Genomic DNA, 27507 nt, shown 5'->3' with positions numbered 1-27507 from the left:
ATGTTTAATCAGTGGCACCGTTTCCATTGAGGTTCAATCATCCAGAAGATAAAGGCATAGCCTATATCAGTGCGTTAAAATGTGATCTAAAAGCACGCTAATATGTTTAAATAACTATAATATTAAGGAAACATTAAATATAATATCGCCTGGTGCGATCGTCAACAGCAGCCTGTGTCTGCTTGCAGTAACAGCAGCACAGCCTGCCTGCCACTCAAGACGGCCGTGCGGAAAATCTAGAATCGGGTTATATTTTTGTTTTAAATACCTATTTCTAAGTTTTTAATGAACAATTTCTAAACAGTATTCACAAAACGAACCATGATATTCTATGTTTTAATTTACCATTTATATATTTGACAAACAGTTTTCAGAACACCAGAGCAGAGTTTGCCGACTACGATCGACTAATCATGAAGATAAACAACATTACCCATCAGCCACAGCGCGCTCACAACTACGGCGAGTACAGTAGGACATTTCTATCGCGCGATGAAAATAACTTTGACGAGAAGTGTGGAGTAAACGTCAAACTTTGTATCACAGACTCACAGTAGATGATTAGGTTAATATTTCTGTTATCCCGTTGATGTAGTACAGGAACACAAATCAGATCGGCTGGACCCTTAGAGTATCTATGGTTGGACCCCACCGCCGTATAGTCCAGCAATATCCACGGATAACGCGTTTGACCAGAGCGAGCTAGCCATTCATTAACATTATGCAGGTACATTAGCAGTGAATTCATAACATATTGATGCATGTTAATATTGCTGAAAACGTGGCCGTGCACAGATCATGGTTGTTTTGAGAGCCGGTGTATGTCCAGGGCTGGATGAAGAGCTGATTGGAGACCTGCGTACAGCCTGCATCTCAACAGGTAGATAGGCTAACTTATGTGGTGTCTGTCTGATGTGTTGGTCATGATGTAGCCTAAGATTTAGACTCTCGTAGAGGTATTTTTCGATTCTGACGAGAGCAGACGTCAGAATCGAAAAATACCGCTCTATGAGTATGAGAGTCTAAATCTTAGTCTAGTGTGTTGATTGTATTGTATACTATCATCATCATCATCAACACATCAGTGGACACAGTAACTAAGTAGTAAATACATTTACTTGAGTAGCCTACTGTTCCTTTTTTATGATTCATAGTTGTATTGCTTTTTCAGTTTTAGCCCAAAGAAATGCCTGAGGATGTAAATAAAAGAATCATACAAACAATTAAGACAACAAATGAAACAAAACTAGACAAAAAGTAAATACAATAGAACAAACTTGTACAGAAAAAGATAATACAATACAGACAATACAATACAATACAATAAAGTATCTGTACTTTATTTAAGTAAATGTACTTTTGGATACTAATAGCTACTTGACTTTCACTTCACTAATCGCTACATTTCAAAGACAAATGTTGTATGGTATTTAATTGACTCCATTCCTAAGGAAAGGGAAACATACATTATAAATGTACATTTTTACAATATGGTGAAATTACAGACCTATAGGTCACAACGCATCGTGACTGATGCCCACACGCTGGGAGCGTGTAGATCTGCTATTTTGTTGACTTGGCAATTTTTACTTGATTAATTGACTACTTTGAACAGAAATGTAAACGGCGCAGAGTATACTGTCAAACACTCAGTCTAAAAGGATAGCACTGAAAAAAGTCCTTGCGTCTTGTTTTCATGACAAGAAAAATAACAAAGAAAATGTAGTTGACTGAGTAATATTTGATCAGGACTCAGTATTTAAACTAAAGTTACAAGTATACCTGGACTCAAGTACTGGGGTTGAGTACTTCATCCATCACTGGATGATGATGATGATGATGATGATGATTACAATTTAGGCATTTAGCAGACACTCTTAACCCAGAGTGATTTACAGTAAGCAAGAATAACACATGGTAATATTACATCATATACATAGACATTAGCCTGGATCCAGCCCATAGACCCCGCCCACTCTCTGAGTGGACTGTCTTCTGAGTCTGATAATCAGGCTACATAGACATAGTCATCCAGGATCATAAGTAAGCTAGTAAGAACCTAACATCCGTCTAATAGTAGAATATCTGTACAATGAAACTGAGTATACACTAATACTATAGAGTGATATGTCTATCTACTAGAGCTGGGACTCGATTAAAAAAATTAATCTAATTAATCAGAGGCTTTGCGATTAATTAATCTAGATTAATCGCATTTTAATCGCATATCATTATTTGACCCGAGAACAGTGAGAAAGCAATTTTTTCAAATGGATTTTGGTATACTAGTGAATCAATGAATAGTGAATACATAAGTTTAAGCAATACATTTTTTTTGTAGTAATAGGGGTAATCATTCTTTATTGAATAATTGCACACAACTGTGCTGTAATCCACGCTACCATCGGATAGCCTTTTAAATCCTATTTCCAATCCACGGGGACAAGCAAAGTGATCTCAGCGGCTTCCCCCAGTCTGGTGAACCGTCTGCGGTTTCTGGTGGTGTTATTGTCTGAAGAGGACACGGACACTTGGTGCGCAGGTCCGTCTGAAAACTGCCCAGTGACAACGTTCCGCGGTGAAAAAAATAGTGCGATTAAAATGCGTAATTTTTTTTAATGCATAGATTTTTCTGTAGTTAATTAATCGTAATTAATCGCAATTAGTCCCGGCCCTACTATCTACATTACATAGCCTTTGCATATGCATTTTAAGGCCGTCGAGTGCTACCCCAAGTGGCTCATTGATGATCACGATGATGTGATTCACTTTGATATCCAGCAACTAACAGCAAAAAACCTTGTTCTTTTCACAGTGGAGGATCTGGTGTCATCTGATATTGAGGAACTTGCTCAGAAATGTTTTGTGTCCTACAAGGTACAGTGGGCTACTGTAGTATGCAGTGCACTGCACTGACATAAGTGAAACTAGAAAAAGTGCCCCTCTGGGCAGTGGGCATAGGTCTCCACCAGGAGGATAGGATTGTTTGTAATGTTTGGACAAAATGTTTAGGATTAATATAAACATGATTCTTTTAAATTATTATTTGTTATAGCGCCACCATGGGGCTGATTTGAAACATTTTAAGTGGCATTTCTTCCATGGCATAGTGGGAATGTGCATGCGTAAATTAAATTTACGCTGTGTTCATGATCTGAGCCATTTTGTTCTAAAGGGGCCAGTCCAAACTTTACATGTCAATCGTAGCCAATCAGAATGGAATATTAAAAATCAAACAGATCTGTGTTGATCACATTTGAGTGATGTATGGATAGATTCTGTGCAAGTAATGTAAAGAAATGTGTTTTGCAAAAATCGGCCTCATTGTGGCGCTATAACAGGAAGATGTGAAAAATACAGGGCAAAGGTTTTTCCATGGCCTCTAGGGAGTGTGCATACAAACAGCGCAGGCAGACCTTCGCGCACAGCCGCGTCAGAAGAACCTGACGCCCGACGTCAACCCCGGCTTTTTAGACGGCTTGTGGATGGAAAAGAAGCTCCACCTCTGCGGCTGACTGACGTGGAGGAGAGCGTTTACGAGAATCTGTCCGTCGCGTCAGTCAGCTGCGGGCGTCAGGTTCTTCTGACGCGGCTGTGCGTGAAGATGTGCCTGAGCCCAAAGTTGTACACAGATGGGTGCAGTTATAGGTAAAACACCAATTGGCTTGTTGTTATAGTGCCACCGTGAGGCTGATTGGGAATGTGCGTGTAAAATTTCACGAAAATCTCACGCTGTGTTCATGATTTGTGGCATGTTGTTCCACACGGACCGATACTGCAAGCTTTGGAAGGGAATCTTAGCTAATCGGGATGGGAAATGGGACAGATCTGTGTTGATCACATGACTATAGAAATAGTGTATATCGATTTGCGTGATCTATGGAATGGAAATGTGTTTAGCAAAAATGGTCAGTGTTTCAGCCTTTCAACACCCTCATCAAAGGCGGACGTGATCAAGCCTGAGCTTGTGTCCCATGCCCATTCTTGAGATTTTGACCAGCTGTTTAACTGGCAGACAAGGGACTATGCAGGGCAGGGGCATCCTCTTCCCTGAGCCAAGCCTACAGCTGACCGCATACCTAATAACTTAAAACTGACCATTTTCACTGGTAGAGCTAAGTAATGTCATTGAGAAATTAAAGGATTCAATATGCCCAAATTGGTAATGTCTAAGCGACGGCATCTCTTGTTGTAATAATCACATCACTGACTGTGGATGGATGGATGTTCACATCATGTAACAAATATGGCTGGCTAATTAAATGATTTGAAATACTTGGGCTACTCTTATTTAATGTCGCCCAGGCAGGGACCTACACAAAACTTCTGTACATTATAATTCACAAATTATAGTTCACAATGCGTTGCTATGTGACACTGACACATCTTGCGATTATAGATGTGCTGTTTTCACTACTTTAATTTATTTTAACATCTAATCATTGATTTTTACTTAAACTACTTTGAGCTTCAACCAAACCTGCTTCCACTTGTGCTTGATCAGAATCAGATAGAGAACTACTGTATATGCATTGAAGTCAACTGACTTCTCTCCAACAACTGCCTGTGCTTCATTTTGTCAGCTATTGTCTTTGATCTCTGCTGCAGTATTTGAAGTGGGGGCTAAGAATAATGTCATGGGACCAGACAGTGCAATCTAGGGTTGCAAATTAGTCAGGCTTTACCAGTTTTTTCCTGTTGCACTTTCTCATGAAACTCTAAATCAGTAGTTCTCAAACTTTTTCATGCCAAGGACCTACAAAATGATATGTACTGTATTTGGCCGCAGACCCCCATCTGAAAATGTTTTGTTTTTCAATATTTTTGCAAACACTTGTTTCAACATGTTCAAAAATAGCAGATGTACACACTCACAGTGAAGTGTCACGATGCAATCTTGTACAGTAGATCTGCTATTGTAGATCTACATCTGCCATTGTAGCTCTGCTATTTTTGAATAAAATATAAAAATGATATACAGATGCTTTCCCGGTTTTAATGGGTCAACCTACTTGACTGTACACTGTGTACAGTACATCTGAGGTGTTGTTCCACGCTGAAGTTGTGTATTCTGGACTCTGTGAGTGACCTTTTGTATTTCTGGAAATCCCAGAGGTCTGTCGATATTCCCAGAGGTCTGTCGATATACCATATTCCCCGATGAAGTCAGGCTATCTTTAGTCCATCGTCATTGTATAAAAATGTCCAAAGATCTGCGCTTTCATTCCTACGATGTTACTTTGATATACTCTATGCCAGGTTTTAAAATTTGTATTGTGTTTTTATTTATTTATTTTTTAGTGTTTTTGCTTTTTATGTACTCGGTTGTGAGCTTGTAGAACGTCTATTTTCACTATTTCCACACAGCACCTCTTAATCTTAAGAGGTTAATCAATTTGTTGATATAATAAAAATAAAATGGATTAACTACTGCACCTTTTTGTTTGGCAGGCTCTGTTTGCCATTCGCAGAGTGCTCTTGGCCCAACACACAGCGTTCCCAGTTTCAGGCGCCGACCTGTATGATGAACTGTTGAGCTCCACAGCCATCCTCGGCACTGGAAACCCGAGGTAAATAATCACAATAATCATACTATAAGCCACCAAATCACGAAACAATAATAATTATGTACGAAAGCGTCACTTTACAGTATGTCTGTGTGATTTAAGGATTATAGTTGTGATTGGTAGCAGGTAGCAAGGGACAAGCCACCATAAAACAAAATGCAATTACAAACTCCTTATTTGTATTCCTAATGCTAAATTATATTGTGAATGGCTGTCTCAAAAAGCTCAAATCTTGACGGATTTACAAACGGGTTGGTTTATTACAAACGTCAACGTGGCTATGATTCAGGATGCTTATTTGCTTAATTCTGTTTTTTATATGAACGTCGTATAAAAGCATATAAGTATGCGGACGTTTATAACAAACCAAATTGAGCAAGTTATGGTTATTTAAAAGTACATGCCCCATAGACACAATGTTATGCTGCCCCGAAGTAAGATGGCCGCCACGTAGCAACGTCGCTCTCCATTGGCCAGAGCGTGGGTGAGCCATCTAGCTTTCTTATCTATGGATTTCCCTACCAACCTAGGCTAAATAGGCTCCCTGCGCTCTATTCTGCTCTGCCCACAAGACAGCAGTATTGCCCTGTATTAACCCCAAGGACAAAGACCCCAACCGGCACGGTTCGACTAATCGGCGTTGAACTGCACACACACTCCCTGGAGGCTAGAGCAGAACCTCTGCCCCTAGTGCCACCAGGAGGCCGAATTGTGCGAAACACATTTTCTGATATTACTTTTCCAAACATCACTGAAATTATCAGTAAATGTACTCACTGTAATCACTATAGTAATGTGATCAAGATGAATCGGTCAAATTTGTCATAATCCTTCCTGATTGGCTAAGATTGGCATCTAAAGTTTGCAGAAGTGGCTCGTTTTCAAATCATGAACGCAGCGTCCGATTACCATGAAACTTCACATTGGTCTGTTATAGAGGGTGTGACATCATTATACCCGGACGTTATGTGGAAACGCCTGAGTTTTCCTGGCATGACCAGACTCCCAGGGAGTTTATTTTCCTGTGGCAGATTTGTCTGTTTTTCAGGCTACCACGCACGGCGCACGCACACACACAGCACCACTCATTTCAGACGGGTCTGACTTTTCATATCCCAACCGGATTGACTTTTACTACCTATCCTGGCGGAGAGCTGTCTCTAGTTACTTACTGTATTTTGTGACTTTAATATTCTTCACATGACATGAGTGTGCGTATTTGTGTAACTGTGTATGTACAGTATGTGTCACTTGCTTGATGTCCTCTGTCCTCTCACGTACAGTAGCAGTCTTATATAGCCACTGTCCTTTTAGTTTGGGGTTATGGGCAATACCATGTGAGTGTCCAGGTGCTCAAGGTCAATGAGTGGTGCTATTACCAAACCTTATCTTGAGTATGATTAATGAACAATAAAAGTAGAAAAGAGAACGTTGGGTGACTATACATATTTGTAGCAGGTTGGGACTCCATACAGTACTACTGTCTCGTAGTGTCTCCATGCACTCTCCAGGGTGGTGGTGTGTTGAGTTAGGATATTATTTGTCCAGAGTAGGGAACCACAGTGACTAAGGGCATCTCGTTTTTTGTAGTCTGCAAGTGTGCGCAAAGTAACTGTCCAACACACTGAGTGAAGACTCATTTTCTGCTACTTCGCCCTCTACTAGTCTGATCCTGCAGTTTGCTCTCTGCAAATCTGAAGGCTTTGTTAGGTTGACATCTGAAAGTGAGAGAGTGTGTGCGACAGTCAAAGCTATCGCACATCTTAAGGCTCCCCAGTTTGCAGTGCTGAGCAACTGAACAGTATAGACTTTGTGAAGGACTACTATAAGTACTTGGGAACTATATCGGCTGTAAATGAACTTATTCCTGTAAACGGGCAATGGGAGGTATTTATTTTTCAAACAAGGTGTAAAATGTGAGGATTGTGTGAAAAATGTCTGACTCGAAAGTACATACTATGAATGAGATGAGGCTGTTGGTACTTCTTGGTTGGTACTTGGAACATCACACTCCCTATTATTGTCAATTGGTGTCAGAGCATCATCTCATCCTCAAGCTTAGCTTCTAGGAACAAAAAAGCCAAGCTGTCCTGCCTGGTGTTCCTACTCTGGATGCTGTTCTTAGGAATCTAATGTACAGTTTTATGATGAGGCTGAATGACTAAAAAAACGAAATCATAATGTCTTTGGCCATGCCCAAGAAGAGCAGCATCAGGTACTCCTCCTGCTTCTGGAAACACTGGAGAGAGTGTCTGTATGTTTTTTTAGATTTTGTGTTTTTGTTGCTGTTTTTCTGTTGTATTGTCCCCTGTATTGTCGATTGTTATGGACCATGTAGTCTGAAATAAAGATTGATTGATTAAGGAAAGAATCACCAAGGCACTCCATCTTCACGTGAAAAACGAAGAGGTTTCTTTAGAAACCAAGGTTTTGTAAGTAGAGTGAGCGAAATACTTCACTCTATGGGATGTTTCCCTTTGCGGAGCAAAAGGGCAGAAACTTCATTCATGAACTCCCCAGGGCATATGCTCCTAAAATATGCCCTGTGGGTTTAAGAGCGATGACGTAGATGCCCTGCTTCTCGAAGCATCTAGGCTGCGTCTACGTCACAGCGCGCTCATTCGAACACTTTTCCTTCTGCCGGGCCAAGACAGAAGGGTGTTTCGAGTGAAGTATTTCGCTCACTCTACTTACAAAACCTTGGTTTCTAAAGAAACCTCTTCGTTTTGTTAAGTATTCGTTCACGAAATACTTCACTCTATGGGACCTTATGAACTCCCGTGTCTTGAAAATAGTCAAGTGTGTTCAGGGCTATATAAAGTAACCTAATGAGGGCTGGGCAACCTCTGGTTGATAGCCCGGTCCCGGTGGAGAATGGTAGTAGCCTCGGGCTGATATACATTCTCAGTGTAGATGCTTCATGTAGGCCTGGTATATCCAGGGCATCTAGACTTATGTGATTACACATGGTTTAATGGCCTAATAGGTCCATTATGGTGCGGCAGCCCCCAACACTGCGTGCGCCACAGAGGGCGCTGCCACGTCTAGGTTATAGTATGTGGCAAATGTTGGTGGCGACGGTACATAGGTACACGCAGAGAGTTCATCCATAGCTGGAATGGTCTCATGTGTAGCCTGGCCAGGCGGATTAAATGGATTGAGGAAGCCATTAGCCCCGCCATCCTGAGACATATGTGGAAAGGAATCGAGCGTCCTTTCTTGAAAGACGTTGCCGATTGTATCATTGCGTCTATTCTCTCTCGGCTCAGGCGAGCTCTGTAAGAGACTGAGTCTAGCGTTATACCGATGAAGTCTATTGACTGTGTCGGCGTTAACATGCTCTTCTCGTAATTGATTTGAAATCCGAGAGAGCGGAGGTGGCTGAGCACTATGTGTGTGTGTGACAGCGCCTCTTGTTGAGAGTCTGCGGATAGGAGCCAATCGTCTATATAGGTTGCTAGACGAAGACCCTGTTGTCGCAGTGGGGCTATCGCCGCTGCTGTACATTTCACAAAGACTCTCGGACTCAGGGACATTCCGAAGGGAAGTACTGTGTATTCGTATACTTTCCCCTTGAACCCGAAGCGCAGAAATTTTCTGTGCGGTGGGTATATTGGAACGTGAAAGTATGCGTCCTGTAAGTCTATTGACGTGAACCAGTCCCCTCTGCGGATTGATCGCAGTAGGACTGGTGGCGTCAACATTTTGAAGCGGAAGGTTTTTAAATAGCGGTTGAGAGCTCTGAGATCCAAAATGGGTCTGAGCCCTCCGCCTTTCTTTTTCACCAGGAAGTAGCGGGAGTAAAACCCGTTCATTGCCTGGTTGTGAGAAACCTCCGTGATGGCACCTTTTTGCAGGAGGAATTTGATCTCCTCCTGTAAGATGCCTGCTTCCTGTCCCCTCGCTTGAGAGAATAAGATCCTCTCGAAAGTGGGCGGTTTCGACACGAACTGGAGCCTGTATCCGGTCGCTATAGTGCGCATGATCCATGATGATGCTTTGCACTCCCGCCATTTTGACAGATGACGTGACAGGGGATTCCCCGTGTGTGGGGGGAGACCCGCCTGTATTGTGACGTCTCTCTGTGGCCTGTGGGTACATGAAGACGGTTTGCCTAGGGGAAGACTCACCTTGTGTGGAATGTCTCCCTCTAGTGGATTCTTCGGGTAGTGAAGAGAATTTTTGGCGTGGTGGTCCCGGCCTGTAACAGCTTGTGCTGTTACAGTATGGGTTATCTCTCCCATGGCTGGGCTTGTGCCCTTCAGAGTTCGTTGTGTTGTTTTTTGTGTTTTTTTGTTTTTTTGAAACGTTATTGAAGCAAAAACAATGACACTTTGTGAATTGCACATAACAACATTTTGGTACGTGTGTACACTGCTGCCCGTGGCAGTCTGTACACTCGTCCTTAAGCGCTTTAACGCCGGCTCGGAGGCGAGGTCCGTGACCACTGCCTCCGGCCTTGAACTCTGTGGGAGAGAACGGGGGGGTGAGGCTAGGACCCCCCTCTGGGACCTGCCATGTAGGTCACTTCCGCTTCCCAGCGCCTCGGCCCCTGGACGCTCCTCCTCTGGGCTTGTAGGGCAGGGGGGAGCGGCGATGGTCGGTGCGTGGACCCTGCGGTGGACGCTGTCTGTCCCCGGAGTAGTCCCTCGGGGGCCCGGGTGGGTCCTTGCTGGACGTCCTGGGCTTCCATGGGGCACGCTTGCCCCTGCCGCGGCCCGGTGGAGCCTTGGCAGCCAGTGGCTGAAGAGCCTTCATCGTTTTGGTGGAGGTCTCTGCCTGCTGGATGGAGACCGACATGTCTTCGAGAACCCCATGGAAGAGGCTCTCGTGTGATATGTTCTTCCCCACCATGTCCCTCTTCACTGAATCGGGGAGAGGGGCGAGGTTCACCCACCTCATCCGCTCCTGGAGGATGGAGGCCACCAGAGCTGCTCCAGTGTGCTTGGTGACATCATACTGGAGCTGGGCCAGCTCGTGTACGAGGCGGCACATCTCAGCCAGTTCTTCTGGGGTGGGTGTGTTGCCCATTTCTAGCAGGAGAGCCCTCATGGATCCATGCAGAAGGCTTCCTGCGTTGAGCCCCCTGGCGACGTAGGTCATGTGGTCATACAGCCACCTGTTGACCTTAGACCCTTCTTTATCTGCCGCACTGGAGAAGACTGGGTCTTTGTCCTGTGGGATCACAGTTGGGGCTTGGGGGTTAGCCAGGTAGGAGGCCATGGCTCTGTCCATGGAGGGCATTTTGAGCAGGTTGAGCTTCTCCATGCCCTTCATTTCGGTGGCCGCCCTTTTGCCATGGCGGTGGATGGCCTCTACCCTGACTACAGGGCTGGTCCAGGCTTTGCTGAGCAAGGTCTCAAAGCCTGAGGCCTGAGGAATGGCCTGCTTCTTTGGTACAGGAGGGGGGACGTACTCATCACTGCGTCCATCCCATTTCACCGTCTCGCTGGGGATCTCCTCCCAGGCGTGGTCACAGCGGATAGCAGCCCTTTTGTAGATCTCCATCAAGGTTGAATTATCCTTGGGGAGAACAAAGCGAGGCTGAGGTGGGGGTGTTACCTGTCTGTCGACGGGGGGAGGAACTTCCTCTACCTCGTCGTCTTCACTATCCTGGAAAGGGCGGCGAGTGTACTCGTCTGCCTCTGACGAGTCGTTCTCTTGATAGTTGCCCTCGTCTAAGACTTCATAGCGCTCGTCGCCTCTCTCCTGGAAGGAGGGGAGTTCGTCGTAGTCGATTTCCCCTTCTTCAGCGGCAGCCCAGCGGGTTGCCATGGTAGTAGAGACCGCAGTGCGGAGACGAGGCTTCGCTATCGGCCTGGCGGAGCGCTCCTCTGGTGTACTCACTTGACGAGGTATCAGAGGGCGAGAGCCGCTCTTAGGTCTGGCTCCGTCAGCTTCGTAGCGGGCTGCGGAGGCCCTGTCTGCCGCTGCTTGGGAGGAGACCGTGGCTGTAGCGCGGCTACGGGGGGCCGGTATAGGCCGCCCCTGTCGCTCTTGAGTGGAGCCTCTGGCTGTGCGAGGCGGAGCTGGGGTATAGTCCAGCTTCTGCCTCGGTCCATAGTGCTCGTGCTCGCGGTCGTCGAGTGTGTACTGCTTGTAGAACTCATCGACGCGCCTCAGCCTACCTCGTAGGTGGGTGTAGTCCATACTTCTGCATTTTTCGCAACCAAATAGGTCGTTGTAATTGAGAAGCGCATTGCGTGCATGATCCACGCCGAGGCAGTACAGACATACTTCGTGTCTGTCGGTGCCGGACATCTTGTTGCCGCATCCCGCCACAGTGCACCTCTTCTGTGGCTCGAGAATGATGCCTCTTCGGCGTCGTCTAGCTGCGGCGGCGGTCTCCCTCACCGGGGAAGACATGCTTGTAGCTTTCCGTCGAGAGGGGGACCAGGAATTAGCTAACTTGTGAAAGGGCTTTGTGGCCACGAACGTGAAGAAAGCTAATTTGTTACGGGCTTCTAGGCCGTGTAGCTTAGGTGAAAGCTAGACTAGCGAAAAACGGGCTTACCGGCCTCGTAAAGCACCAGGTAGCTTATCGTATAGTCTCTAGGTGAAAAACTAGACTAGCGAAAACTGGCTTACAGGCCCAGTAAAACACCGGCTAGTTTAACGTTGAAGGTGCTATGCTAGCGCTAAGCTAGTGAGTAACACTACGAGAGCGAGCTAGCTCGCTAGAAAAGGTAGCACCTTGAACCTTCGTTGAGACTGAGGCTATGCTAACCGTAGCGGGCTTGTTAGCCCCGAGACGAGAAAGATAGCACAATAGAAGGTAGCGCCTTGCTAAGCTAACCGCTAAGCGGCGCTAGCTGTAAGCTAGTTGTTACCCTTCTACTTTTGGCGGTCTTTTCGAAATGTTCTGATAATAGAACTTACGAACCGTTTAGGAGCTTTGTTTCTGCAGAGTTTTTGCGAAAGATTCTGTCGGAAGAAAAGTCCAAGTATCAGGGAACCTCACGGTACTCGAGTTGCACTCTTGTCCGATTTATAAGGTATTAATTGCCCTAAACACTTGACTTAGTAACAGAAGTCTGTCCTTTCAGCTCGGCAGAGGAAAAGCGAATGAGCGCGCTGTGACGTAGACGCAGCCTAGATGCTTCGAGAAGCAGGGCATCTACGTCATCGCTCTTAAACCCACAGGGCATATTTTAGGAGCATATGCCCTGGGGAGTTCATGAATGAAGTTTCTGCCCTTTTGCTCCGCAAAGGGAAACATCCCATAGAGTGAAGTATTTCGTGAACGAATACTTAACAAAACCTGAGTTAATTAAATTCATGGCATCAAATTAGAGTCCCTGACGAAGACCCATAGACCTTAATGGAGTCTTGAGTGTCGACACGTGTTGGTCATACTGGTTGCCTTGCTCAAATAATTAATTCAACTCACGATTTTCGCCTGAAAATCGAGTGCCTTGGTGATCCTTTCCTTGACTATCTGCACCACTGGGGATTGACTATTAAGCAGTACTTACTTTGTGGAAGTCGTTCAAACATTTTGCTGGCTCACACCTCACGTGTGTTGTGTGGGCAAAGAAAATATGTTTTCTGCTTTCAGCTGGTGTGTAGTTGACTATATGACAACATTTTCATTTTTGGTCTTAATTTATTAAAATCTGGCGTTAAGGAGGAGCCAGATGACCATCACTACTAGGCTATGGCTCAGGAGGTAGAGCACGTCGTCCAATGATCCCTGGGTCGGCGGTTCGAATCCCGGCTCCTCCTGTCCACATGTCGAAGTGTCCTTGGGCAAGACACTGAACCCTACATTGCCTCCAATGTGTTGGCCGGTGTGAGCTTGCCACCATTGGTGCGTGAATGTGGGAAGTGAGGACGCTGGTGTCGACTGTTCACAGCTTCACCTTCCAATGTATGAATGAATGAACCATTGTAAAGCGCTTTGAGCACTTGGAAAAGTGCTATAAAAATGCAATTCATTACTACTAGAAGCACTGTATCGTATTGTGATGCAGTAGTGTCCACACAATTAACATAGCAATTTAACAGGCTTACAGTAAGTGCATATTGATTTAGCCTACATGACACTGGTGGCTGATCTACCCTTCTCAACGCACTGTACAAAGCTTCCCTGATAAATATTATATTTTAAGTTCTACTCTGGTCACGGTTCAAGCCGGAATTGCTTCTGCTGTGTTAACCAATTTCCCCTGGGATTAATAAAGGCCATCTTATATTATGGTCATAATATGTATCTGTAACATCACACAGGAGAATGATTGGTTGGTAGAATTGAATTTAGTTTTTTAAAGTTTATTTTTTGGCATTTGTACTTTATTTCTGGTAGTGACAGCAGGAGAGAGAGGGGATAATATGCAGCTAACAGCACTGGTTTGAACCCAGACAAGCTGCAGGAAGCCTTATTTATCTGGAATGAGCCTTTACCTGGTGAGCCACAGCCACTGCCCCGGTGCCCCCCACACCCGGTTGGTAGAATTTCTACAGTTAACATACTATTTCAGTGAAAATTAAGGAGCACAGGTGTTTGGCTGTCAAGTCTTTCTTTTTCAGCGGTTTACATACATTAAGCTATTGCACTGGATGTGAGCTATCTGAGACAATCACCCATCAGGCTGATGTCATCCTCTGGGTTTTATGAAGCATGGCTGCCCTCTGCTGGTGTAAACGAGAATTCTCAAAGCCAACTGGTATGCATTTTTGTAGTGTTTTCGACAGTCTCCCAAGTCCCAAGGTCTAAGATAACCTGACTCCACCAGATTGCGGCAGTACTGAGTTCACATGTTCCCTCCTCCTGCCTGGATCTGGGATCTCTCAGGCAGAAACGATGAACCCAGAAGCAGCGGGACAAAAATTTGATGTCTCCATAATAATTTTGAGTTGTAGTCTTGTTAGGTTGTGTTTACATTGCGCTGTGGCACAGCTTCAATATGTCATAAGTCTCGCGTTGATCCCGCCTCTAGCGGCCCCATACAGCCGCGTATCGCTCCGGCCAGAATTCTACCGGAGTACATCTTCTCTGTCTGAGAGATCCCAGACTCACCCAGCTGGCAGAATGCAAATGTTGTCCAGCAGGGAGAGTGGTTCTACCAGGCTAGGTCTAAGATACGTCTAAAAAAAACACACTCACACACATTAATTAATATATATATATATAATTATATATGTGTATATATTTCTGTGGCTTGCATTGTCTATATTTGACCATGCAAAAAGCTAGCCTGACATGGGCAGACTAAAGAGATTGATAGGAGAGAAGGTTTCTAAAAAGGCCACTGTCTGGGAGTTTTTCGTTGCTTTAGTCCCCGCAGCGGCTAGGGTTGGGATGCTTTAGGATTTTAACCACTCCTCTCTTAACATGTACACTCTCAGAGTTGTGCTGGTCCTTGAAAAGTTTGAGAAGCAGTTTCTTTTTTTTTTTAATTTCAAATCTCTTGATTGGTTATTTTGTTATTAATTGAGAAAGTAATTAATCAACACAGTCTGAATCAATAGAATAATTGCTATAAGATAAGGACATTATCAATTGTAAAGTTTATGGAGACATTATGCATGCTCCAATCCCTCTTAAAAAGCCCTGGATTCATAGTAAGTGTAGTTGCTTATTTTGTTTTGGCTTTCTTCCTAATGTTGTTTAAACCAGTGGTCATGTCAAGGACCCCCCAAATGAAAGTATTTGTCCACGGACCTACATCTGAAAATATTTTGTGCCAGTGACCCACCCATGCAAGATTTGCATGGGTGCACGCACGCACGCACACACGCACGCATGCACGCACGCACGCACGCACGCGTCCAGTGGCGCCCCGGTGTTATGTGGAATAAATTGCAGGACACTAAGCTGACTTCTCTTCTCCTTTTAAAGAGGATTTTAAAGAGATAGTGGCTGACCTGGTGAAGGAAGGTATTTGCAGACACTAACATTATTTATGTGTGTGTATTGTATATTTAATTATTGTATAAGTCTAAACTACTGTTGGCTTAAAGGGACACTTCACCCATTTAGCAACCAGATCTTCTTTCAAATTGTGCTACTGCTATCTACTACAAATACTATTAACATTGAGTGACTGCAGTTTCTTCCAGTGATGCAATGCCCCTTTAATTGACTATGCCAGGCCGTTTGTTATGTTTGTCCGTCTGTCTGTTGTGGCAAACCAGGGGAAACTGAGCTGTCAGTCAAGCTCAGGCTTGGGGAGGTGATGGAGGGCATATTCACCTTTTTCATATGGCCCATAAGTCTTTGCGTTTGTGTGTGCATCAGGGTTTCCACACCTGAGCCAACAGCCGCGGACGTATTCTCTCTGGTAAGTTTGGCAACAGCTCATAAGTTCCTCTTTCTCTTGCTGTGTTGCCAGTTTTGCAAGAGAAACAAGTGACCTGGTCTATGAAAACAACCACAAATGAAAATAGCTGATCTACAAGCTCACAGCGACACATTGTGAGGTTGTACATCTGTTATTTAAAAACACATTGAGAATAAATCGAAATATTTTGAATATTTTTTAAACATTGTAATAAAAAAGGCACAAAATATGTTCAGATGGATGTCCGTGGACAATTACATCTGGGGTTCCTTGATGTGAAGAAATGTGGAAGTAAGCCCAAATAAGCAACTACTGTAATCAAAAAAACATCAACTACCAATAATTTATTCTTTTCAAGTGATTTTACAGAAAAAAACAAGTCAGGTTGCTTATAATAAGCAGACATGGCAACGCGGCCTCTTTCTATCTGCAAAGTGTTTGTTTCATAATTAAAAATCCACCATAGACATGTTATGAGCTACTTTATGTCAAGAAATTCCTTGCAGGTGTTGGAGTTTGGAAGCGCTCCCTTTCAGTAACGCAACATCCTGTGCAAATTCAAAACAGGTGGTACGCAGGGCTGATTAATCAACGAGCGCTTCCAAACTCCAATACTTGGAAAACAAATCACCTGCAATGAATTTCTTGACATAAAGTAGCTCATAACATGTCTACCGTGGACTTTTATTAAATGAACACTTTGCAGATAGAAAGAGTATCATTCAAGCTTTTCGTACAGCTGCAATTTTAGTGAGTTTGACATAATTTAATACAATTAGATGTCTGTTTAGATGTATGGGCAGTCATTGGCAAATTGTGGCTAGTTTCCACCCTGCCATTAACTTGTGGAAAGATGACAGCCGTGTGCATATGGTCTATTGAGTATTCAAACATGAGTATTCGGAACATTTTTGAGCATCTCAGGAAATCTGTCGCACAAACAGTTTAGAAGATAGAGCCATGTTTAAAGTAGCTGTCTGGTGTGGTCATTTCCAGGTATTTCGCCCCGGATAGAGACTTTTTTCACAATTCCCACATTGTTCGCAGCGGTCATATTAGCTAAGAACAGTTGAGATATTCTCCGCTAAATGAAGTGCATACATATCTTAGCCAGGTCCTAGAGTAAAAGAGGAAAGACCTCTCTCGCTTCCAGAAAGAGGCTGGTAAGAAGGACCTTACAAGTGAGTGGATGTTATTCTTAAACAGAGGTTGTGGATCTGCTATTTTTGGATGAACCTTGGATGTCCTCATGTTAAACAGAGCTTGTAGATCAGCTATTTGTGGATGAACCTCGGATGTCCTCATACTTTGTGGCTCACCCTGGTCTCTCACTGTCCCTCCCTCCACCTACTGTCAACCCTGCTGGGGAAAGCTGGATTTCCCCATAGATATATATAAAGGCTATATGGCTCAAGGCGGAGTCTCTGACGTAGTTCACCCGGCGGCCATCTTGCTTCGGGGCTACAGTACAGTATGTTCTTTGGCAGCTCAAACAAAAACAGTCATAACTCGCTCAAATCTTGACGGATTTACAAACGGGTTGGTTTATTACAAACGTCAACGTGGCTATGATTCAGGATGCTTATTTGCTTAATTCTGTTTTTTATATGAACGTCATATAAAAGCATATAAGTATGCGGACGTTTATAACAAACCAAATTGAGCAAGTTATGGTTATTTAAAAGTACATGCCCCATAGACACAATGTTATGCTGCCCCGAAGTAAGATGGCCGCCACGTAGCAACGTCGCTCTCCATTGGCCAGAGCGCGGGTGAGCCATCTAGCTTTCTTATCTATGGATTTCCCTACCAACCTAGGCTAAATAGGCTCCCTGCGCTCTATTCTGCTCTGCCCACAAGACAGCAGTATTGCCCTGTATTAACCCCAAGGACAAAGACCCCAACCGGCACGGTTCGACTAATCGGCGTTGAACTGCACACACACTCCCTGGAGGCTAGAGCAGAACCTCTGCCCCTAGTGCCACCAGGAGGCCGAATTGTGCGAAACACATTTTCTGATATTACTTTTCCAAACATCACTGAAATTATCAGTATCAGTAAATGTACTCACTGTAATCACTATAGTTATGTGATCAAGACGAATCGGTCAAATTTGTCATAATCCTTCCTGATTGGCTAAGATTGGCATCTAAAGTTTGCAGAAGTGGCTCGTTTTCAAATCATGAACGCAGCGTCCGATTACCATGAAACTTCACATTGGTCTGTTATAGAGGGTGTGACATCATCATTATACCCGGACGTTATGTGGAAACGCCTGAGTTTTCCTGGCATGGCCAGACTCCCAGGGACTTTATTTTCCTGTGGCAGATTTGTCTGTTTTTCAGGCTACCACGCACGGCGCACGCACACACACAGCACCACTCATTTCAGACGGGTCTGACTTTTCATATCCCAACCGGATTGACTTTTACTACCTATCCTGGCGGAGAGCTGTCTCTAGTTACTTACTGTATTTTGTGACTTTAATATTCTTCACATGACATGAGTGTGCGTATGTGTGTATGTACAGTATGTATACGCTTTATTCAAAATAGCCGATTTACAACCTCACAATGCATCACAAGCTTTTGTGAGCTTGTTGATCTGCTATTTTCGGTGAATTTCTCAACAAAAATATAAGAAAAAATGAATAGTCATTAAATTGGCACATTTGCCCCCCCAAAAAAGAGAGGAAAAATAGTTAAAGTGAATCTTGGAAGTAATAAGGCAGCAGAGCTTAAAGAGGATTTACCTGATAGGCATGTCTAGTCTGCAAGCATGCCCACCAGTGACCTGATTAAGATTAATGAGACAGATTGTTTGGTTGAGCTTCCAAAGAACTTTTAAGTAATTACTTATGCAGGGATTTAGCAGAAGTCTACCAATTGAAAGTGCAAGTCGGGAAAGATGCAAGTTGGGAATGCATGTTTATGCAATACCCGCTCTACTATTTGTCAGTGACCGTTGTACTGTACCTGTCAGTACACAGTGCTGTATATTAACTACGCCCGATTAACTAAATATGGAGACTCTGATATCAACACAATGACATTGTGTTGAGTTACATTCAGTGTTACATTTTGATTTAGTTATAGTCATATTTTAGTCATCTGAAAGATTTTAGTCTACTAAATCTACAGTTGATGATGTCGACACAAATATTTTGCCAGACCTTGGCGTCTTAATGGTACATTTTACACTGTCTTTTAGTTCTACTGGATCTCTTCTCCACTAGTCCCTCTCTAACATTTTAGTCTAGTTTTTATTTGTTGACGAAATTGTACATTTAGTCTTATGAGTCATTATAGGTTCCTCAGAAACGGTCTGTCTGATCAAACTCCAACTCTGCATAATCTGCCTGCTGGGAGGGATTTTGTCACCATACAGTATGACATAACCTCATTCAATTATTTTTGTTTTTTAACCATGCATGAGTTAGAATGGGGTTTACTGTGTGTTTTTAATTTTATGTCTTGTCTGTATTATATGGACAAGCTTTGCTCACGTGTTCAGTAAATATTGTGTCCTTTTCTGGACTGTGCTCATGGGTCATTGGGTCTCACCGTCTTCCTTATTTCCTTTCTGTCGGGTGGAAACCAAAAGTGTTACCTTTCAGGATTCAAATTAAGAAAAGGCAAAAGTAGCAGATCTACAAGCACAACGTTTTCAAGCGTGCAGATCTGCTACCTTCGATGCTTTTGTGTGATGCTGTAGTACGGTCAAGTAGGCAGTTAATTTACGATTTAAAATATCATAGGAGGTTTCTGCCAGACAGAAAATATTTTCAACTTTATTTAGCAATGTTTCATTCCATTGCCTTTTCCCCTCCAGCTTAGATAAACTGCTGGATTCAGGCTTATACACCGGAGAGGTTACAGAGCTGACTGGAGGCCCAGGAAGTGGCAAATCTCAGGTGAATGTTTACCACCTACTCATCACATAGTTTAGGCTTGTTTTTACGAGACCCCAGAGCTAAACCACTCTTACTGCTAGTACTGCTGTGGAATATTGTGGTTGTTGGGCCAGAAACCTAAAATGGTTACTCTTCTAATGGTTAGCTCATCTATTACTTTTCATTGGTTCAATTAGAGGTGTGCATTGGCACTGCCCTCACAATTCAATTCGATTACCAGGTAACAATTTGATTCTACGATGCATCACACTATTCTATATTGCTGCACAACATTTTCATTTATTTAGAATTATATATATATATATAATATATACAGTATTATAATTATATATATTATATAATTATATTTAGATTATCGATTATGTCACATTTCTGCATTGCATTGCTGCATGGCCGAATCGCGATGCATTGCTGCAATGCTGAATCAATTATTATAATTATTAATAATTTTTGACACCACTAGGTTCAATATTTATTAAATCCACAGACACACTTAAGAATGTTCCAATAGTAACAAATAGCCGATCTACAAGCTCACACCGTGTTACAATGCTATGGATTGTGAGCTTGCAGAGCAGCTATTTTCGCTACTATTGAGTGACACTCTTGTAAGACAAAGTGGGGAAGTAATTTTACGAAACAACAAAATAGTTGAAATATGGAGAGAAAAGGTTTCTGCGGGACAGCAATTATGATTTCGTCTCTGTCAGGTGGAAATCTCATATGTCCAAAACTGTTACTTTTAGCACTTCAAGCTTGTACAGTAGGGGCTATATCTTGCGCCACCCCTTAACCCTTATCCCTAAACTAATTTGTAATTTTTTACTATTGAATTCGTTCAAATAGCCGATCTACAAGCTCACAATGTCTCAATATAGATCGGCTAGTTGAACTATTTTATAATGTTTTTCAAAATAGTAAAAAATGGCAAATACGTTTAGGGATAAGGGTGGCACAAGATGTAGCCCTAGATCTGCTACTTTTGATGCTTTTGCATGACACTGTAGTATGATTTAGTAGGGTGTTAAACTATGGAGATAAGAGGTTTCTGCTCGACAGCAACTATATACAAAAGACACACTGTACACAGCTAACTGTTTCCTATGTGTTTCTTGCCTGTTGTAGGTGTGCTTTGGTGTGTCAGTGCACATATCTCAGCACCTCAAGCAGAGGGTGATCTATATAGACACAACAGGAGGGCTGTCTGCTGTCCGCTTGCTCCAAATGTTAAAAGCCAAATCGAGTAACATGGAAGAGCAGGTGAGTTAACATGTTTAAAGCATGTATATCTGATGATACCTTTGCTGTTTTTGAATTTGCATCCTGAAAACATGTAACCTGAAAACATGTAATCCACCCGACAGAGACGATAATATACTGTGGTCGTGCAGAGCTTAAGTTCCAGGCCACCTTTGTTCAGAATGGGGTTTGAATCCTCCACGGCAGTGGCTCTCAAAAAAAACTTGTTTGTCATCACCAACCATGCCACGTTCAAAGTAACTTAACCTTAACCCCCCTCTCCCCATTTCTGTTGCTTATTTTGAACTGCAGCACATGGTGGACCTAGCATAATGACAACTCATTCGCCACCGACACCACCATCTGGTGGCTGAATTGATACTTGTAGAACGCCAACCTTTTACTTCAATGTTAACTGACTTATTTTGAAAGCCGTTTCTCTCAGATCAAAAACCAAGCCTTGTATTGGTGAAGGATCCGAGATATTGGGATTCTCAAAACTCCGTTCACATAGACAGCATAAGCCAGCGGCTTTTCGCCGTTTTTCCCCTGGATTTTTTTGTTTGTGAGTTGTGAACCGTAACCAATATATATAAATAATTAAATATGTAAATAAAAGACTATCTCTGCAGCAAATTTGTTAATTGGGAGAAAATGGAAAACTGTTAAACTGATAAAGAATGATCAGTTACACAGCAAGTAGCCACATTCACATCAATGCCATGTTGTTTTACAGATGGAAGCCCTTCAGAGGATCCACACATTCCGTGTTTTTGACATCTTCTCCTTGCTTAGCTGTGTGCACAGCCTTCGAGGTGGTGCACTTCAACAGGTTAGTGAGCGGATAATCTTTATTTTAGTTAAAATAGCACAATCTATTCATTGCAAAACCTTGTTACTTTAACTCTGAGAATGTACAACTGTAACCAAATGTCGTTATATTCTCAGAGTTATAAATGTATATATTAACACAGAGGATTTGACTGGGTATCTGTCTTATCTTTTGCTTCCACATGCTGACTTAGGCATCAGTTGGTGGTGGCTCAGTCAAGGCAGTGGTCGTGGATTCAGTTGCAGCTGTTATATCTCCCATAATGGGAGGCAAACAACATGAAGGTAATCTCTTTTGGTGACGATTTCATTTGCAACACTAAACAAATCAATAAAAACTAATGTTATAATACAGGGATTCCATGCATTCGGGAACAGAAAATTTTAAACGGAACAATATTGTCCATTCGTAGGAAACAAGCACGGCATAGTGCCCTGGAAGATATTGGATTACTGTAGCATAACACTAGCTTTTCTGAAATGTCAAAAGAAATTTGAATTTGGAGGGCTTTTTTCCCCCATCCTCCCAAGAAAGCTCTTCTAGGGGAATATCGTCTCTGTCGGGTGGAAACCTCATATGTCCAAAACTGTTACTTCTCAGGATTCAAATTCAATCTACAACCTAAAAATAACTTTGAGATGTGTTTAGAGCTTGTGGATCTGTTACTTTTGATGCTTTTGTGCGATGCTGTAGTATGATCAAGTAGGGTTAATTTATGGAGAAACCCCACCCACAAAAATATGGAGATAGATAGGAGGTTTCTGACAATATTATCCCAGATAATCTAAATGCTAATAAGCTTCCCATACTGATTTGTAGGCAGTAGATACTGTAAGTGTCTACAATTCTCCAGTTCAGTCACACAGTGGTGGAGAACCAAGAGACTCGTCTTTTATGTCTGGGAACAACCTCTGGAGTTCCTTGTATTAGACATTGATCTTTGAATACGTTTTCAAAACCAACGTAGCAATCAAAAAATGTACCACATCTCTAAAACTTATCACAGCTTGAAGTATCACAGCTTGCTTCTAACTAAACCAAAAAGTATGCTAAGATTAAGATTGGTATGCTACGGCACAGAACCCTAACCCGATTGTCTTACAAGTGGCCTTCAGAGTATCCAGTAAGCTCCAGAGAATCTCTGAATATACATACATGTAGCATTGATTTGGAAATGAATAATTAATTAAAGTGGGACCAAGTGCAAGTTGGTTGGTTCATAAGGATATTCTGTCTTCTCTCTCACGTGAGACCCACATTGAACTGCATGAGTTTAGAAAAAATGATGACCTCTTAATTTATTTATATGCATTGGAATGATGAAACTCAAATCAAACATACAGACTTCATTAAACATACAGACTTCATTTCTAATACTTACTGTAAATCGGTCTGGATTAAGATCGTCTGCTAAATGCCTAAATTGTCAATTGTAAAGCAGTCAAAAGCTCAGTGTTCAGCATGCTTGTTTTCTCTGTCCTAAAGCAAAGGGGTACAAAAACAAAAGGGTGGACAGCTTGTATGTCCAAAACGTGTTCCTCTTTTACTCCTAAACAACATAAAGTTGTGAAAATAGCTTATTCATCTACAAGCTGAAACACGTTGAAAAAGTTGAAATATGGAGTTACAAGGTTTCTGCCCGACAGCAGCAATATGTTTTTACATAATGTATCTGTATGAAAAATAAATACAAACATGAGTTGTTTCTACAATAGGTTGTTACTATGGCTTCTCCCATTTGCTGCAGTATTAAGGTAGTGTTTATTCACAAAGATAGTGCTAACACCGTTTCTATTTAAAGGTAGGGTATAAAGTGATATTTCTTTGGTTAAAACGTTTTAGTTTTTTGTTAAAACGTTTAAGAGCTCTATATATTCTGATAATAATCATTGCTATGGAGAGTTTGTTCAGTAATTACTAATTGGACTCTCATCATCTCCCCAGTTCTTGCCAATTTCATCCAATCAGGAGAGAGTACCCGTTTATTTTGTATCTTGTTTGGGTTCTCTCTTCATTGGATTAAATTGGTATCCTGACCTGAAAATGCATTTTCTATTTACTAAAGAGCTGGATAGACACCTGTTACTAAACAAACACTGTGTAGCAATGATTAATTACTACCATAATGTAGAGCTATTCAACACTTTAAGGGTAGGGTTAGTGATATCTTTTGGTTAAAGTGTATTGGCCCAAACTAATTTATGAACAAGCATTAGTGATATTTGAAATGTTGATAAGTGGCCGTGCTATAAGCGGGATAATGAACCCCAAGCTGTGTGGTTATTGAATAATAATGCACTCTGCAGAGGCAAATCCTACTATAAATCTACAGATTTAACTCCACATCATGCATTATTTTTCAATAACCACACAGCATGTCGTTAATTATCCCTTGCCCCCCCCCCATAAATGCCCTATGTTATACTTCGCATTGTGCAAAAGCACAATGCGTTTGTGCTTTTGTTGATCTGCTTTTGGCATTTTTGAAAGTAGCAATTTTGAAAATGTTTGACTATAATGTCATGCCCAGAATGGGGAGGTCTGTCTGTGGGTTTTTTATAAATATTGAACCAATGAAAAGTATTAATCAAAGCTTGTGACTAAACAATAACTACATTGGATCCATTGGAACACAGGTAATTCTTTTTCCCCATTTCCAGAAAAGTAACTGTTTTGGTGGACGTTCGAGGTTTGCCCCAACAGCGACATCTTCACTTCTGAAATGGTACCAGCATGCATGCAGTGGTGGAAAAAGTACTCACATTTAAAAAAAGTACCAATACTGCACTGTAGAGTTAAAAGTAAAGTCTGGTAAAAGTCCGGAATTCAAAATAGGAGTAAAAGTACAAAATTGTTGGCATCAAAATGTAATTAAAGTACCGGTACCAAAATTAAAAGTACTCATTATGCAGAATGTCTCATTTCAAGTTTTCAAATAGTATATATAATATTAATTTGGTGACGCATTGTGAGCTTGTAGATCTTCATAGTGGAGTAGAAGTAAAAGTATTGGAAATTTCAAATACTCAAGTAAAGTACAGTAGTAGTAATACCTCAAAAATTTACTAAAGTACAGTACCCAAGTAAATGTACTTGGTTACATTCCACCACTGCTTCTGAAATGGTACCAGCATGCATCGTGTGATCAGTGGGGATTGTATTGTTTGAGGGATCTTTGAGTGCATTGTTTAATAAAACATATACCCTTGGAAATGACTTCCTGAAAAGATGGAACCTTTGACGCTTTGATAACAAAAGCCAAGCAAAAAGAGCGTGAATCCCAAGGATATTGAAGAGAAGGAAGATTAAATGAATACATGGTATCTGTAATGATGAAAGCATTTTGCAGACAGATCTTTGTGCTTCCATGTTCCTCCAGGCATGTCCTTGATGATGCAAGTTGCAGGGGCTCTTAAGACCATGGCAAAGGACTTCAATGTTGCTGTGCTGGTAAGGATGACAATGATTCTCATGTTTGCCACTCTAAATCCATGTTCATCCTTTAACCCATTCTGGGCGGGGTTCCCTATTTGTACCTTACCCCCTCAGGCCGGGAACCCATATTTGGGTTCTGTACAGTATGTACAGTATTCAAAAATGTAAAAATTTTGATTCTGCTATATCAATATTTGAAGTTTTTCAGAAACCTTAGGTCAGGATTTAGAGGCGTTTTTAGAATCGGCCTTAGGCCTGAATGGGTTAAGCACTCAGTTTTCCCAATTGAATACATTCGAAAAAAGCGCCTTCGGGCATTTTTGGCCCTGTCCTACAGTACCTGAAAGCTCCCTGTGGACCGTTATTGCAGTCCTTGTCGTGTATTATTGCTTTTAAATGGCATTTTTTATGACATTTTAGACTATGTGGCTTCTCAGAGGCACAGAAGTGGGTCTGTCTTTCTGTGTCTGGAGCTCGTTTGGAAAACGACTTGACCAACCAGTGCCACATTTCTGGCGCACACAAAAACAGATATAATGCATGTTTTGTTTTTACGTTCTAGTATAACTTTAAAAAAAAGATGAAGTTGTGTCCCTCATCATCAAGTGTTACTAGAATAAATCTGGAATGGAATAATAATGATACAAAAATAAATCCACAAATAATTGGAACTGATCTGTAGGTGACAAACCATGTGACCAGAGGTGACAATGGGGAGCTGAAAGCCGGGCTGGGTCTGTCATGGAGTCACGTACCCAGAACCAGGGTTCTGCTGCAGCGCATTGAGAGGGCTGGCCCATCGCAGTGCAGCCTGCGCACTGCTACACTGGTCAAGTCTTCTAGACAGGTACTGTATGTGGTCCAGGTATAGGCCCAGTCAACAAAGTACAGTTGTATCAGTAGTGGTCAACATCATAAGTCATGATGGTATTGTATCATGACAATATCATGGTCAGTATTATTTTTCTTACTTATTATTTACAACTCTGTAAGAAGGTTGGGGAGTGGGACCACCTGATGACCTCTCTTCCAGGCCAAGGCTTTATCCATTAGAAATGGATTATAATCCCATTTTTTATGTAGTTACAAACACTAGACCTGTACGTGCCTGTCGGCTCCCATTTTAGTCTGTGTCCAACATGGAGATCTCTTTATTTGTCTGTCTGCCCGTGTGTGAAGAGTGCAAACTGACCATTGTGGTGGTTCTGGAGAACCGTGGACCCAACTGACTTGATACCGGGCACTGCACTCCCTGCGGGGGTGTGGAACGTGTGTCGATTTTGATGTCGGTGGGGCAAACGGTTCTCGAGTTACATGCATTACAACCGTGTGTGTGTGTGTGTGTGTGTGTGTGTGTTTTACAGCCTTGTCATCTGAAAGAACAGTTTGATTTGGAGTTGTGGAGTAGATGTGAAGAGCGCCCCTCAGGAAAGAGAAAAATGGAACACTGATAACTGCATATTGCTACTTCAACTCCGTTCTGCAGTCACTATAGACCACAACATACTTTATAGTTTATACTAGTTATACCATACAGTGCCTTTTGATACAGACAACTGTTCAAATCACAGCCATACCGATTCAGCATTCCTATGTGATCATGAACATTGCTAGACAAGTGGCAGGAATATAAACAAGGAAAAGAGCCAAGAAGATGGGAGGACTTCAAAAAGACAACAAATGACTAAAGGAATATGTGGAAGATTGGATGTGATTTGGGAGTTGAGACTTTAAATTACAATGGACTAACTAATGTTTCTTAGTGGTGCTGGGAGGTCAATTCACGGAAGAAATGAGACGGAGTGGAGCAACACATCAGACATATCCAGGAGTGTTGTGACTAGATTATTGTATTATTTTTGACGTACAGCTATTGTGACATGCCCAGGATAGTTTTTCTGTAAATGTCAGTTAATGTGAGTGAAAACAATGTGAAATAAACACTTTTTAGGAAGGAAGCAGTTATTGAAACTTTTACTTTTTATTATTTTTTCATATATCAGCATTTTAGCTATTCCATATAGATTTAGTCTTTTTAATAAGGTTACTGTATACCCATGTTGAAGTAGAATAGTGTAATGAATGATGACCCATGTGTTTCAGCATAGGAAGTAATGACGACAACCTTCCTTTTATAGGAATTAGGGCTGTCAATCGATTAAAATATTTAACTTGATTAATCGCATGATTGTCCATAGTTAACTGATTAATCGCAAATTAATCACATATTTTGTATAC

The 27507-nt window shown here is 42.2% G+C and overlaps 1 protein-coding gene across 4 annotated transcripts; it reads left to right on the top strand.

Annotated features, from left to right (window-relative positions):
- Nucleotides 1–499: 499 nt before the first annotated feature.
- rad51d (RAD51 paralog D) lies at nt 500–27191 on the top strand. Of its 4 annotated transcripts, none has more exons than XM_083789881.1 (10): nt 500–880; nt 2816–2877; nt 5452–5570; nt 19682–19763; nt 20889–21023; nt 21739–21834; nt 22028–22118; nt 25214–25284; nt 25952–26116; nt 26634–27191. In XM_083789881.1, exons 1-10 carry the CDS (start codon nt 799–801, stop codon nt 26718–26720), a joined length of 990 nt encoding a protein of 329 aa, XP_083646007.1. In that variant the 5' UTR covers nt 500–798; the 3' UTR covers nt 26721–27191. The 4 variants fall into 4 exon arrangements, with proteins under 4 accessions (XP_083646007.1, XP_083646010.1, XP_083646009.1 ...); XM_083789882.1 differs by lacking the exon at nt 500–880 and adding an exon at nt 1827–1897; XM_083789884.1 differs by lacking the exon at nt 20889–21023.
- The last annotated feature ends 316 nt before the right edge of the window (nt 27192–27507 follow it).

Source organism: Protomyctophum parallelum, assembly GCF_964188405.1.
Source record: "Protomyctophum parallelum genome assembly, chromosome: 1".
NCBI classification, from domain to species: Eukaryota; Metazoa; Chordata; class Actinopteri; order Myctophiformes; family Myctophidae; genus Protomyctophum; species Protomyctophum parallelum.
Note: the sequence above shows the minus strand (reverse complement) of the source record. Positions and strands in the feature narration are given on the sequence as shown.